General features: G+C 53.2%; 1 protein-coding gene across 1 annotated transcript in view; it reads left to right on the top strand.

The window, feature by feature from the left end:
* MYO5B (myosin VB) overlaps positions 1 to 15,368 on the top strand; it is a gene marked incomplete at its 5' end in the record, with an annotated part of 248,587 nt that overhangs the window by 176,616 nt on the left and 56,603 nt on the right. The window contains 4 exons of the mRNA XM_080821604.1: positions 2,918 to 3,129; positions 4,179 to 4,335; positions 6,368 to 6,607; positions 14,071 to 14,304. Coding sequence (XP_080677730.1) covers positions 2,918 to 3,129; positions 4,179 to 4,335; positions 6,368 to 6,607; positions 14,071 to 14,304 — 843 coding nt within the window. The remainder of the gene's footprint in view (positions 1 to 2,917; positions 3,130 to 4,178; positions 4,336 to 6,367; positions 6,608 to 14,070; positions 14,305 to 15,368) is intronic.

Genomic DNA, 15,368 nt, shown 5'->3' on the forward strand with positions numbered 1-15,368 from the left:
TTGTCTTGCAATCAAAAGTTTGTCATTTCCCCGGACTGGGAACCCTGAAATGGCAGGGATCCTGTTGTCTTTGTGTTCCTGGCACCATTACTGGTTCTCAGGGGCTCTGATTTCATGCCGGTGGCTGCATGGGTGACGAGCTAGGTAGACCTGTCATGACTGTCACCTGCCAGTAGTGGCTCGTGGTTATGAAGCACCCAGGAGTCACTTTCCTGACTGCTTCATGTACCTGCCTCAGCTAATCCTCACGGTGCCTCATGAGGAAGATATAGGCATCATTCCCCATTTTACAGATGAGGGAACTAAGGAGTAAAAAGCTGATAAAGATTGCCCAAGGTGTTACAGGTACACTGACTCAACACACACACCCCCCTCCCCAAACTACTGTGGGTCGCCGTGCCCCTTGAGCCAGTCTGAGCGATGAATGTCACCATGTGTAATTATCCTTTCTGGACTTCTCCACAGACCTTATTTCGTCTGTTTCCCCCACCCCTTTTCAGGGCCATGTCTTCTAGTCACCAGTGCTGCTATGGTGAAGCCACACGGCAGCCTAGAAGGGCCCCTGCCAGCCCCAAGCAAGTGACAGTGCCTTTTAGAACACAGTCGTTAGGAAAGAAGCTGGTGGTGTGGGGGCTGGGCAGCAGGTGCCTACAGCCTCGTCCGTGGGAGGGGGGCCGGGGTCTGCTTCGAGGGGTGGTTCATGAGGGCTGGTCTCCTCCCGCAGGGACTATGCGAACAGCCTTCATCCTCACAGTGAGTTGGTTCTTTAATCCCACCTATGATGTATCACATTCTTTCTGTGCTCTAACCTGGAGTGGTGGCTGGGAGGCCCCCAAAGGAAGAGCACAGTGCGTGCACCCTGCCCTCCGGGACCACTGATCCCAGACATGATTGTAGATAGACCTCGGACATGATTGTAGATAGACCTCGCTGGAGGGAATCCGATCGTGGGGGCCTGAGCCTTGATTGTGACAGGGAAGCAGAGTCTTACTAGCAAGGACTTCCAGGGAACACACAGGGATCTCGGTCCGTGAGTGTGTGAAGAGCAGACCGGGTCACAAAAGGGGCCTGGTCGCCGTGAGAAACCGCTGCCCGGGACTCCTTGCGCTCGGTATTTCCGGCAAGACCTTGAACAAGTCGCTTCACCACTGCAGACGCTGGTTTTGCCATCTGTGAAATAAAAAGGGTGGCTTGGGACGGTTGCTGAGATTCCTTTCTGCTCCTTCAGTCTGGGATTGTGGGAGAAGCTTCTCGGGAGAGGACCCCTGATGGCCTGGTATGTGAGTAGTGGAGTCAGCACGTTCTCAGGATTAGAGCAAGCAGATCCAGGCTAGGACGTGTGCTTAGGACACAGGCACTGAGGCAGCGTGGCAATCAGGCTAATGGTGACTGGTTGCCGTGGTGGAACTTTCAGAAGGATCCTTATTTGTGAAAACAGTGGCTTCGCGACCAGATCATACCCTTCCTGGTGGCTTTTCCAGACTAGGAAATAAACGTGTGTACTCTGGTTCCCGGGGTGCACCAGGCTCCCCCCGGCCTTAGCACGGTTGAAGCCTGAGTGGCCAGGCTTTGTTCTGACTGCGAGGGCGGAGCCGCCCACCCATCGCTCCCAGGCCCTGCTCCACAGAGAAGCCGCCCTGCCAACAGGGCAGCGCGGAGGGCAGGACCTTGGCTGCCTGGAGGCTTCCCACCCTGATCCAGCCCTGTTCCTCATAGCATCTGCTGGGGCCTTTTAGGTGCACGGCCCTGAGCAGAGGCAGGGATCAGAGCCAGGCCCACACCTCGCCCCTCCCAGCTTCACCTGCGGCCTGGCTGTGACGGAGACCATCAGAGACCGCTTAGGCAGCCCCATCGTCCCGGCGCAAGGAGCCCATACAGAGTAGTGATTCAGCATTACTGCAGAGCCATTGGTCAACCCGAAACATGTTCCTGTGTGTGTGTTTTCTTTAGACCTTAGCTCCTTCTTCCTTATGGTCTCCATGCCAGTGAATAAAAGTAGGAAGTTTATTTACAAAGGGTACACAGTTACAGTGCATTAACTCTCAAGGGTTCTATCCCAAGCTTGTGCACGAGCACACCGCTGGGTCATCGTTCTTTATCCATGTGGGTGAGCACAAGGAAGGGTAATTAATTTGAACCTAAATAAATATAATTAAGTCACTAATTATATGTCAAAAATATCTCAAAATAGTCTGAAATCAAAAATCTGGCAGGTTATTTGCAATCTGGAATTATGCATACAACAGGGTGGTTGTTGGAGGATAATCCTTTTTAAATGACCTGAGCAGGTTATTTCCATGCTCAGAGCACCACCAGGGGCTCTGCATCTCAGTTGTGTGCTATGGCCTGCAAGGCCTCTGGCGATTAGCTTCTCCTGCCAGCCTCCCTCGTTTCCCCCATGCTTAACCACCCTGGCTGTCCTGTTCCTCAAACACACCTCGCTTTTGGCTGCCACAGGACATTTGCATCTGCTTTGCTCATCTTCTGAAACTTTCTTCTTCTACATTTTCCCGAGGCTGCCTCCTTGAGTTTATTCAGGTTTTTGTTCAGATATCATTTCCAGAGAAATGCCTTCCTGAATTATACTATTTAAACATCCCCATCCCACCAATAAAGTCCCCAGTTTTATTGTCTTCGTAATCTTCACCACTCCCTGAAAACTTACTCAGCCTTTGCTGTCTTCTGCTCTCACCATGATGTCAGTTGCTTGAGTGCAGGCTTCTTGCTCCCTGCTGCACTCTGGACACCTTAGCACCCTGAGTCTAACAGAAGGGACTTAGCCTGCTCAGTGGATGCTAAGAGTGAGCATGTATCCAAGAGCAGGGGTACACGAGCTCTGGCAAGGGAATTCTGCCCCGAAGAACCGGGGTGGTAGGGCGTGTTGCCTCACTGGTGCTCCCCTCCCTGCCTTGTAAAGGATCCCGACAAGTTCCAGTTTGGCCGCACCAAGATCTTCTTCCGGGCAGGCCAGGTGGCCTACCTAGAGAAGCTTCGCGCCGACAAGTTCCGGGCAGCCACCATCATGATCCAGAAGACGGTCCGTGGCTGGCTACAGAAGGTGAAATACCGCAGGTTGAAGGCGGCTACCTTAACTCTGCAGAGGTTCTGCCGAGGACACCTGGCCCGCAGGTGAGCTGAGCTGGGACACATCTGGAGAGCAGAGTAGGGGAGGAAGCGGGGGAGGCTTAGCTGGTTGGCCTCTCTCAGCCTAGTTAGAGTGGTTCTGTCTGCACCCCAGCTTTCTCCCAGGAGCTGGGCACCTGTGTCCCATGCCCTTCTCACCTGAGGGAATAAGTCTAGTTCCAAGTCTCTTGGTTCCCCAGTCTGTCCCCATCCTGCCAGCACTAACCTAGGACTGGCTGCATTTGCCACAAAGCCACCATTTCCCCTTTGCCTAAATCCCAAGGTAATCTTTTAGAAAAAGAGACAAATTCTGCCTTTCATAGCTTCCACTCAGCTTCATGATTTGTAGCACCAGTTTCCAAACATCTTGCCAATTTGGTAATTAGAGCTGGAAAGATCTCTGGAGGTCCTGTTTAAGAGTCGTTCAGTGGAGCCAGTGCTGAGGGTGTGACTTGTCTGAACACCTACAACTACCCAGGGGCGGAGCCTGGATGCCAGTCCAGTGCCCTGGCCTAGTCCAAGCCCAGTGCCCCAGCCCAGCACCCTAGCCCAGCACCCCAACCTAGTACCACAGCCCAGTGCCCTGGTCTAGCCCTGGCCCAGCGCACCTGCCCAGTGCTCCAGCCCAGCACCAACTCCCTTCAGCAGGCAGGGTGCAGCTGGGGGGCTCCTTCCTCCTCTGGGGTTCTGCTAGATGATTTTGGAGGGCTTTTCTAGCTTTTAACTCATGGCTCGTGGGGATACGGGGGACAGAAGCGTAAACACGCGGTGTCATCAGGGGCTGCCCAGGTTGGAGTGAGGGGCTCGTGGTGGGTGAGGGAGCAGACGGGGATCATGGAGCTGGTCACACTCTGACTCCTGAGACCACGTGGAGGAAGCTCGTTCTGCTGTCAAGAGCCTGAGCTTCTGGGGCCTGTGGTATTGCTGCATCCTGTCAGAGTGGTTCCAGCTGGCAGGGCCAGGAGTGTGCAGGCAGGGCTGAATGGGGAGACGCTCGAGCTCAAAGGGCCACGAGGCCTGCCTCAGTGGGGCCCGCCCGTCCTCTCCCTCCCCAGGCTAGCGGAGCGGCTACGGAGGACCCGAGCAGCCGTCGTGTTCCAGAAGCAGTACCGCATGCGGAGGGCCCGCCTGGCCTACCAGAGGGCGCGTAGGGCCGCTGTCATCATCCAGGCCTTTGCCCGCGGCATGCTGGTGCGGAGAAGCTACCGGCAGGTGGGTAGCTGCCCAGGGGACTCGCAGGCGGCCGGCTGAGGACCAGCGCTGCAGGCACCTGGGGGGCTCGGTCGGCCAAGCGTCCTGACCCCGGGGGTTTTGGGATCCTCCTCCAGGAGTCTGCTGCTCCTTCTGCCCCTCCCCCCACTCATGCTCCTGCTGGCTCGCTCTGAAAAATACGTAACTAAGATCTTTTTTAAAAAGAGAACTAAAGCAGCAGCAAATAGATTGTCACCACTACGAACATTTGTAGGGTGCTCCTAACTTTCTTCTAAGTGATTTCACACCTTTGCTTCCAGCCATGAAGTGTGGTATATTAGGGTTTACCAGAGACGTGGAACCCATAGGAGACGGGCGAGCATGCGTGTGTGTGTGTGTGTGTGTGTGTGTGTGTGTATACATATGTGGAGATTCTCAGGAATTTCCCCACAGTTATGGAGGCCGGGAAGTCCCACAGTCAGCCGTCCACCAGCTGGAGGTCCAGGAAAGCCAGTGATGTCATACAGTCCACATACAGTCCACGTCTGAAGGCCTGAGACCCAGGGAGGCGGATGGTGTGAATCTCCGTCTGAGGGCAGGAAAAACTGAGATGAGATGACCTAATTCAAGCAGTGAGGCAGGATAAAAGGGACGAATTCCTCCTTTCTCTGCCCTTTGTTCCCCTCAGGCCCCGAGAGATGATGCCCTCCCACCCTGGGAAGGGGAGTGCACTGACTCAAATGCTCATCTCATCTAGAAACCCCCCCACAGACACACCCAGCGGCAGTGTTTAATCTGGGCACCCTGAGACCAGTCAAGTCAAGGTGTGACCGTAACCATCATGGGTAGGATGCGTGCACATCGTTGTGCCCCTTGGACAGCTGAGCTGCTTGGGGAAGCTGTCACCTGCCCAGGGGCACTCGGTCAGCCAGTGGCAGAGCCTGGTGACCTGTGCTGGGCTCACTTAGACGTGAGAGCAGGGGGCGATAGTGGGCATCATCAGGTCTTCCCCCTCATTCGATGAGTTAGGAACCTAAGCTTGGTGAGGTGAGGTTAGGGGAGGGGGACCCTGGCTTCCGTGCCAGGCCATTATTCCAGCAAAGCTGAAGGACTCGGGGCATATCCATCCTGCCATCTCACCCCCATACAGCTGACGCTCAAAGCTGAGATGGAAGATGGATTGGAAGGAAATGTCAAAAATACGCTTTGCTCCTAAAAGGAACATTTCTCTCTTCTGTGATCAGAGGAGGCTTGATTTTCTAAACAAAACTCAAACACTGAAGGGACCATGAAAGACTGAACGTGGTCCGACAGCAGGGTGGGGCACACCCGCGTCAGTGGGGCCCATTCTGTGAGCTTTCCTGGGAGATCGTGACTTCTGTGTGATGTCATCAGGGAAGGGGCAGGCGACACGTGGAGGGCACGAGGTTTGAACCCTGGCGCTCTCCTAGAGCTGGCATACTGGGCATGTCTGCTCGTTTATTCATTTATGCCACAAACGTTTATTTTGCGGGGTAAAATAAAATAACATGAAATGCTATGTTGACATAGCGATGTGGATACAGCGATGATGCTTTTGCTTTCCGAGTGATCTTTAACCTCATAGGAAAAAGATTGCCAAGCCAAGTTTGTTAACCCTAAGTCTGTGGCTCATTAATGGGCTCTGACTAGAGAATCCCATTCGTCTCTCCGGCTCAGTGTTACCAGGCGGGGATCAGAATCTGCTGAGTGGGGCGTTATCAGCATGGTTCATCTCAGCCCTCCAACTTGGGGATTTTTAACCCTGTGGTTCCCTGACCAATAAAACAGAAAACAAACTAAAAACAAGAGTTCAACAGCTGATTCTCTACAGGTATGTGGACTGCTGCAGAACTTTGTTAAAACTGGTTCTTACCACAAATGGCCCCCGAAGCCTTGTGTCTTAGGGAGGCGTATTTTCTCTTTATCTCCTAAAACCCAGGCCGGCCTTGGCTCTCCCTTCCTCTGGGCAGTGCGGGAGCCTCCCCTCTTCCTGCTGTGTAAACCCAGCAGGTGTGTGCTTGTCCCCCACCAGGTCCTCATGGAGCATAAGGCCACCGTCCTCCAGAAGCACGTGCGGGGCTGGATGGCACGCAGGCGCTTTCGGAGACTACGGGGCGCGGCCATCGTCATCCAGTGTGCCTTCCGGATGCTCAAGGCCAAGCAGGAGCTGAAGGCCCTCAAGATCGAGGCCCGCTCCGCAGAACACCTGAAACGCCTCAACGTGGGGATGGAGAACAAGGTGGTCCAGCTACAGCGGAAAATCGATGACCAGGTCAGCAGCCGGAGCTCCCTACCTGGGGTGGGGGCACCCTGGAGGGCATGTTTGGGAGAACTCCCTGGGGAACTGCATGCACCAGGGACCTGAGGAAGCATAGATGTCCTGAGGGTGTCACCCTGTCAGCAAGAACGGCCACCAACTATAGCAGACAGAATAATGCCCGCCCCCTGCCAAGATGTTTGCATCATGATCCCTGAGGCCTGTGACTGTGTGACCTCACATGGAAGTGGAACTTTGCAGAGGTGATGGAGTGAAGGGTCTTGTGATGGGGAGATGAGCCCCGATTATTTGTGCGGACCCCATATATTCACAAGGGTGCTTGTGGGAGGGAGATGAGAGGGTCAGATTTGGAAGAGAAGTGGTGGCAGAGGTTGGCGTGAGGCAGGGCTGTGAGCCAAGGACGCAGGCACCTCTGGGAGCTAGAACAGGCAGGACCGGGGTTCCCTGCTGGAGCCTCGAGGAGGAACACAGCCCTGCTCTGACCCGTTGGGACTTCTGACCTCCAGAACTGTAAGGTCAGAAGGTTTGTAGTGTTTCCATAGATTTGCTTTGCTGACTTAATGGTGACTTGTGGCAGCAGCAAGAGGAAGTGGCTACACTTGCCCAGAGTCATGGTTTCCCGCCCTGGTGGAAGCAACCTGGGGTGGTAATGAGAGCGGACTTTTGAGGAGGGCTCGCTCAACACCAGGCACCATCCTAGTGCTTTGTCTCTCTTAGCATGTTTAATCCTCACAGCAGCCCCAGAAGGAAATAGTGTCATCCTCCTCTCTTTACAGGCGAGGGTCACATGGGCGACAGTGGCAAGGCTTCGATCCGAACCCCACCGGTCCGGCTCTAGAGCCCACACTCTGCTCTTCTGCCTCTGTTGCGCTGTGTGGTGGGAAGAACACTTGCTTTGGAATCAGAAAGATTCTAATTCAGATTCAGCTCTGCTGGTGCTTTAAAGTAAAGTGACTTGATTCCCTCTCTGAGCCTCAGTTTTCTTATCCATAAAATGGGACTATTAGAGCTATAAGATGAGTAAGTGATTGAACATGCACCAAGGGTCTGGTTGCTCTGGGGAGCTCAGGAAGTGCTTACCACTCTTCTGTTCCTGCTTCTTCCTTTTCCTACCGTGGCCACCTTCTCCACCAGTCACACAAGTGACAGTTCACTGGTCAGGTCCCTGTGAGTGTGGAGTATGTGCAGGGCACTGCAGGGAATCCGAACCAAGCACAGGACTCTGGGCACCCTCGAAAAGGTTGGAAAGATGAGGCAGGCCTCTGTGCACACAGGCCTGTATACCCACTCTTTGGTGGCTCCAGTGGCCAATCTTCCTTCATCCCCCTGTTGGGAACAACTTTATCTGGTGCTCGACCGCTTCTGGTGCTCTGTTAGGCAAGGCGAGCAGAGGATGAGTCCGACACACGTTGATGCAGTGTTACAAGGGGACGATCTTCTGCCAGTGTGGCCAACGACACCCTGCACACCCCCACATGCCGTGCCTTGTGACAGGCATTTTATGTTCACTCTCCTTTGGTCCCCAGTGGCTTTGTGAGGTCACTTCACAGATGAGGAAATTGTGGATCTGGGACATCAAGTACCTGGCTGAGGTGACAGAATTAGAAAATTCTAGAGTCAGCATTCCAGCTGCTGTCTCTCTGAACCCACAGCCAGAAAGAGGATACTAGGTTGTTGTTGTTGTTGTTTTTACCCCCAAACATCACTAAACTATGAGCACTTCCCTGGGCCTTATCCTTGCAAGATGGGCTCCCAGCCTTGAAAGCAGGCTCACGGTCACTTTGCTCATGCAGGGTGGCAAGATGACCAGAAGAGGAGGCTTCTGCAGTGCCCTCGAGGGCTTCAGGTGCTTCCTGAGAAAGGAAAGGGGAAAGGAGAGGGAGAAAACACAAAGAATGCGGGAGCAGGCTGTGTAGCATGGAGACAGAATTCTAGTTAGAGTCAGCAGGCATGGCCCCGGAGGTCACTCCATTGTATCGCGTCTGTTCTCGGTGAGACAGTTGGGAAGCTTCACGTAACCCCAGTAGGGGCAAGAACGTAAATAAGCCATTTTATACCTAAACCACCTGCCCCAGACAGCAGCCCAGAAGCAGTGCCCAGAGCATAGTAAAATGTCCCTGCATCTCTGCTTTTGTGAAAGACTGGGCTTCCCAGGAAGAAACGCTGTCCCTGTGTGAGTTCCACAGGGTGTCTTGTTCGCTGGGATCCTTAGTGGGAATCCCAGTGTGGGGCTGGGAGACACTGGGTACCTGCTCCCCTGCTCATCCCGCGATGACAGTGCCTACTTGGGGTGGGAGGCACAGCTGCCCAGGGGACAGGAGCGGGAAGGATTGGCCATTTGAAAAACGCCAAGTCCAGGGAGGACCTAGGTATTGTTACTGTTGTTGTTATTGTGGCCATTGACAAAGGACCACAGAAGATATTTGTAGAGTCAAAACTTCCCAGTTTAGTTGGAGGGACTGAGTACAGTGTAGTTGGAGGGACTCCCCGCCGGGAGCCCCACATGCTGCCTGGCCGCCGCAGCCCTCGGTTTCCAGCCGTTGGGCCCTGTGTTGGCTTTGCTGACTTCTGAAGTTAACTTGAGAGGTTAAAAATAAATCTGATATTTTACAACCCACATGCTAGAACATCAAAGAGAAGCAGATTTAAAAGGCCTATTTTTAAAAAGAGATTTTGCCTTAAGCTTCCTGCTTGGCAAACATCTGTGAGTGGTGGCAGGTGCTCTCTACCCCGGGCGGGGTGCCCTGTGTGCAGAGGGTGAGCAGAAGAGGCAGGAGGGTGGGATTAGAGCTTGCTTCCTGGTACCCCTCCCCACATTGCCTGGATATATGCACCAGGCACCGTCCTCATACATTAATTTCTTTAATCCTCACTGTGGCCTGATGAGATGATAATGCTCCCACTTTAAACTGAGGCACAGAGGTAGGCAGCCCGTCCAAGCCCACATACTGGGCAGTAGCTTGGCTGGCATTGAAACCTGACGGTCTGGTTCCAGAGAACATGCTGCCCCCTCCAACCAAATGTAGGCTACCTGCACATTTGGAGACTCTCTGGACATGTGAGAATTCCTCAGTCCAAGGAAGACTCGGTTTTGTTTTGGGTTCGTTCGCATATAGATGGCGTCGTCCTTGGTTCAGTTGGCCTTTTACAGAGGGCTGTGTGACCCACCGTCAAAGGACGTGCACTCTGTCATGCGAGGAGGCGCCAGCATGATCACCGGCATGGTCTTGGCACCAGGTCCTCAGAGATGCTTGGTGACTGCAGTCTCCTGGCCAATGGGGCTAGCCATTTGGAATCGAATGTTCTTCTGTTCTGTCATGCCTTGGAGACAACTCTGGTCACTGCTCTCCTGACACACAAGGTTCTTAAGCCAGAAGGAGGAGGCTAGGCAAAAGCATCCCAAAGTATTTGTCAGAACAGCGTGGGGTAGTAGACAGAGTCCCAGCTGGATGGAAGCCTGAGTTCTGTCTCCATTATACTTGCAACCAGACCTGACAGCTTGGGATTACGGCCGAATCTATACCTGGGCCTTGAGTTCTTTTGAGGAGATTGGCCCAAGATTTTTAAAGTAACTTCTAGCTCAAAAATTCACTGATACCATGATGTAGATAAAGCAGTGCTTCCGACTCCAGGCTGCACTGCACTGTAGGTTTTTTTTTTTAAGAGGTGTCCCCCTGCCAAGAGGTCAGCAAAGGAGGAAACTAAAGGATAAAGCCAGGGTAAGCTTAGCACCAAAATTCATGTCTAAGGTCTTGTGCACCTAGCTAAAGTGACAAGACACAAAACTGGCACCACGTTCCCAAGCAAAGAGAAAGAAGGAAATTAGGGTCTCACTTGAGTCGTCAGAGAACAGTTTAGGAGGATTGGAGCTGTCCTTGGTGCTGAGACATCTTTCCTGGGGTTTTCCTCATCTGTGATGTCGTAAGACACATCCTTCAGAATATCTTTCAGCAGTAAATACAGTGATAGTTCCTGGGACCATTTCTTACGGTGCCCCTGATATAGGCCTGTGCTGTGGTATGTTTCAGCCAAAATGATGTAGCCAGTGAACTTGGCTTTCTATCATTCTGACTTGATTCAAGCACAATATGTAGAATGACCAGGCCAGTTGAGTCTACCATTTCTCTTATAATGAGGGTCAAGTTTATTAGACCTTTATGAGTACAATGCTGTATTTAAATATTTTGTCAGAAAAAGCATGAGAGCATTCTATGGATTCAATTGGTAGCCTTTTAAATCAGATTGACTCAGTATGCTTAATATGCATTCAGTAGATATGTAAAATTAGATGATATTTTGATTCACAAGAGCATCCAAATACATTTGAAAAATAGTATAATTTGCAGTTTTATGACCTCCAGTGCCTCATTTTCCTTAACTGAAATGGGGATTTTAATCAGTCTCACTACCTAGGATATTCAGGAGTGAATGAGTTGGTGTATATATGAATTATGTAGTACAGTGCCAGCCCCATAGTAAATACCCAGAAAGTGCTAGTAGCATGTGTGGAGCATATTACTTTTCATGATGCAGTCTTGCAATGATTTGCTCACCCCCTTCCCTAGGGGTCTATAGACCATTGTTTGGGAACTACTTGAAACCTCTTCCATACAATTCTGCAGGTTGTACACTGCACAAGGGTGGTTGGCTGTGGGGACACATAGGGCTGAAGACCATCCTCTGCTCTGCTCATCTGACTGTGAGCTCTGGAGCATTGCTGCCCTAAGGAAGAGGTGTCCACTGTTCTAAGCTGTGCACCCCTGGACCCATGTTCCCCCAGAGAGGCAGCTCTGTAGAGCTCATCTTCCTGGAGGTGGTGAATTTCCTGGTTCATACAAAAGTGCTGTAGAGGCCCAGCAGAGTGCTTAGGACCATGGACCAGAGCAACAGGTGAATGCCATCTCCTTCAGGTGGGGAAACATTTCAAGCATAAAAAAATCTTACCAAGCAAATCTTTGAGCTGAAAAATATATGAGCTTTTGAGAAAGTAATGAGCAGCAGACAGGTTTCTTGTTGGCAGTTGGGGACAGATCTGTGTCCTTCAGTGGTAGGGGCAGAGTGAACATCCTCTTAGGATGTTTGAGGAGGCTGAAGGAGAATAGGGGTCTATCTGGAAATCCCCCACGCCCTGCTGTTACAAACAGGCCCTCGCTGTGCAGGACAGAGCAGGCCAGGTCTCCCGGTCACACCAACAAAGGCAGCCCTGAGGAGCCCAGCCTGCCATTGCACGGAGGGTTTCTGGGATCTGTGAGGGAGAAGGTGCACCACACCACCCACCGTGTCAGGCTTAGTGGCACAGCTGTGAGCACCTGACGTGGACATCAGGGCGTGGTGAGAGGGGGAACTGCTGGGCTCTTCTGGGGTCTTCCTTTCTGGAATCGTACCTCTGGGACATGAACTGTGCAGCTGCAGTGAGTCCCCAGTGATTATTTTTGGATGCTGCCGATGAAGTAAGGAGCTGGCCAGGTGCTGCTGTTAGGAGTCTCCCCACCACCTCCGGGGGCCAGCAGAGCATTCAGAGCTCCTCTCCCCGGGACTCCCTGCATAACTGAGCGAAGGAGACAGCCCCTGTTTATTGGGCACTTAGTATGGGCCAAGCACGGGCAAAGCACAAGATCTCCCTGCATCTGGATAAAAACCCCAAGGAAAGACTTACTATCAGTCCACCTTGCACACACAAGAGGACTGGGGCACAGAGAGGTGGAAGGACCTGATCAAGGGTAGAGCTGGCATAGGAACACAGGTCTGTCTGCTTCCAGCCACTCTTACCTCCTTGACATCCTGAGTCCCATGTCCACCTGGGTGTCAGAAGCTACAAAGAGCTAGCCTCCCAGAAGGACACATTTTCTTTGCATGTGGGTCCTAGGTTGTCCTCTGTGTTCATAGTAGGGTGCCATTATCTGCCTGTCTGCAGAACATAGCTCGCCCTGACATTCTTCCAGAGGAGCAGGCTGTGCCTGTGCCCCTGGCTGCCACCACATTTTGTGCCTCCTTCCATACCCCATACTAGCTCCAGCTAGAAACCCCCATAGCCCAGTCCTCTGCGCCACTCTCCAAGTGATGTGACCCAGGTGTGCCACCTGGAGGTGACACTCCACTCCTGCCCGAGTGGGGAAGAGGTGACCTGGCTTATCTTCTCCCTGAACCCACTCCTTGGGCAGGGACCCTTCAGCCTCCGGGGCAGGGGACCCAGGCCAGGGTTGGGGTGGGAGGTACAGACAGGACTGAGTTTTCTCAACAGATGACCCCTAAACGGATTTCTTGTGATTACTTCCAGCAAGGCTGGCTGCCAGAACAGACCTAGGGGCATGTCAGGCTGTAACGGAGGGTGTGCCTGGACTGTAGGAGGATCTCTCTCTTTGCAGTCTCAAAGCAGGCCACACTCTGCTTGAACTCCCACAGCAGGTCTCGGGCTGGAGGTCCCACAGCAGGCATGGCATCCTCTGGGGTCTGCCAGCTGCTGTTCTGCCTCTCTGCACAGCTTTTCCATGAAGCTCCGTTCCTGATGTGAATCGGTCATTGATTCCTGATGCCCCAGCTTACTGGTGTTTCAGCCAACAGCTCTGGTCTACTAGGAGCTCCCCCAGAGAGCAGTCAGTGAAGAATGAGTGACAATCTGTTGCTTACTTGGAGAACCCCTTCTTCCCTGTCCCCATTGGCCACTCTGAGCTGCTCCTCTCACATCCTGGAGCACGAGGTTTTGCCTGTGTTGACACGAGCGGTTGACACTGGTTCTGGGTCCTCCGTGCTCCCTCTGCATGAGCCCATCTGGGGTGCTGTGCCTGGTCCCCTTCCAAACCTGCACCGGGCACTCCAGGGGGGCTGCTCACTTGCCTGTTGTTGGTCTGCGCGCCCAGTCCGCAGGGGCACAGCATGGACAGAATCTGCTGGGGCCTCCATGTGTGGCGTCAGAGTCTGCCAGGGCAAGCTGACAGGTGGCGAGAAGGATCCCTCGGCCCCATGGAGGGCCTCCTTGGAAGAGGGGATGCTGAAGGGGTCCTTTGTCTCAGAGCTAGCGATTAGGTTGCAGCGTTTTGTGCCAGCGAGTCCAAGGGCAGGAGGGCCCCTTGCAAAAGACCACGAAAACCTGAAAAGCAAAGGCTGCTGATCTGGGAAGCCAGCTATTAAATTGTTCCCACAATTTAAAAATGGGCTGTGAGGTCTGTCCAGCCACACACACAAGACTGACCGCCATTAGCCAGCTTCCGGCTCTGCCACTGCTCACGGACACTGCTTGAACGTCCCCTCAGTGAGTTCTTTCTTTCCCTCTGTTGCCCCCAGGTTCCCAACAGAGTTCTGCCAGGGGATGCCAGGAGAGCACTCAAGCGTGCCATGATTGCAAACTCAAATTCCACGTTGGAAGCTCCTTCCTTAATTGCCTTCGTGGTTTCTGCCTGCCTCTATAACCTTGCTCTCCGCTCTTTCTCCCCTTTCATCCTCTGCCGGGGCTCTCACAGAACAAAGAGTTCAGGACGCTGTCGGAGCAGCTGTCGGCGGTCACCTCCACACACACCATGGAGGTGGAGAAGCTGAAGAAGGAGCTGGCCCGCTACCAGCAGGGCCACAGCGGGGACAGCAGCCTGAGGCTGCAGGAGGAGGTCGAGAGCCTGCGGGCTGAGCTGCAGAGGGCCCACTCGGAGCGCAAGATCCTGGAGGATACCCACACCAAGGAGAAGGACGAGCTGAAAAAGGTGCGTCGAGGCCAGAGGGAGCCCCATGGTGGTGGGCGGGCTAACAGAGCACACCTTCTGGGCGGTTTCTTCTTCCTCCTCTAAAATTGCCCTGGGCTTCACTGGGGCTTGTGCCCATGAACAGACCATCTCTCTGCATTTAGATGTAAAGTGCTCATGCGCTGGGGGAGCCCACACAAGCACGTGTCCATCCACCTAAGACATGCAGATCAAGTTTTGCTGTTAGCTGAACGCAGTGGCATCCCCTGAAAGGAGTGCCCATGTGTGTCTTTGAGCATCCTTCTCATAACCTAGTGTTAGCCACTGAGTCAGCTCTGTGGCCCGTGTTTTCGTAAGCAAGAGGCACACGGTACAGAGCTGGTGGCTTTTCTTGACATCGCAGGGATTGGGGCAACCTCGTAGTAATCATACTTGGGGGATTTGGCTTAAGTTTGTGTGGATAGCCTCAGCCTGCCTTACGCATTCTGGCTGGTGGCTCTCTAGGTTTTCTCCACACTCCATAAATTAGAACTTCCTGAGATTCATCCCTCCTCCCCCATCTCAAAAGTCAGATTCCCTTCTCCTCGACCAGGTGAACTGTTCAAGCCAGGGAATGCCACGTGCCCATCGGAGAGCCTCCCATGGACACAGGCCACTGCTGTCTGCTCCTGTGTCTCTGCGGTGACCCACAGCCCACAGGCCATATAGCACCTTGCCTACTTGTTCTGTGCCTCCAGTACTGGACAGTCGTGGGGCTTGAGAAACTAAGGATGGGGGAGGGATTCAGTGTTCCTAATGTTGGAATAACTTTGAGTGTTTAAGAATTAGAGCCGGGGACACCTGGGTGGCTCAGTCAGTTAAGCATCCCACTCTTGGTTTCAGTTCAGGTCATGATCTCATGGGTCATGGGATCCAGCCCCACGTTGGGCTTCGTTCTCAATGGGGTGTTTGCTTAAAGATTCTTTCCCTCTGCCCCTCCCCCGACCTGTGTATGCTCTCTCTCTCTCTTTCTCAAATATTTTGCAAAAAGAGCAGACGAGAGGCACCTAGGTGGGCTTACTTGGTTGAGTGTCCGACTCTTGGTT

This window comes from Martes martes, assembly GCF_963455335.1.
Source record: "Martes martes genome assembly, chromosome: 13".
NCBI classification, from domain to species: domain Eukaryota; kingdom Metazoa; phylum Chordata; class Mammalia; order Carnivora; family Mustelidae; genus Martes; species Martes martes.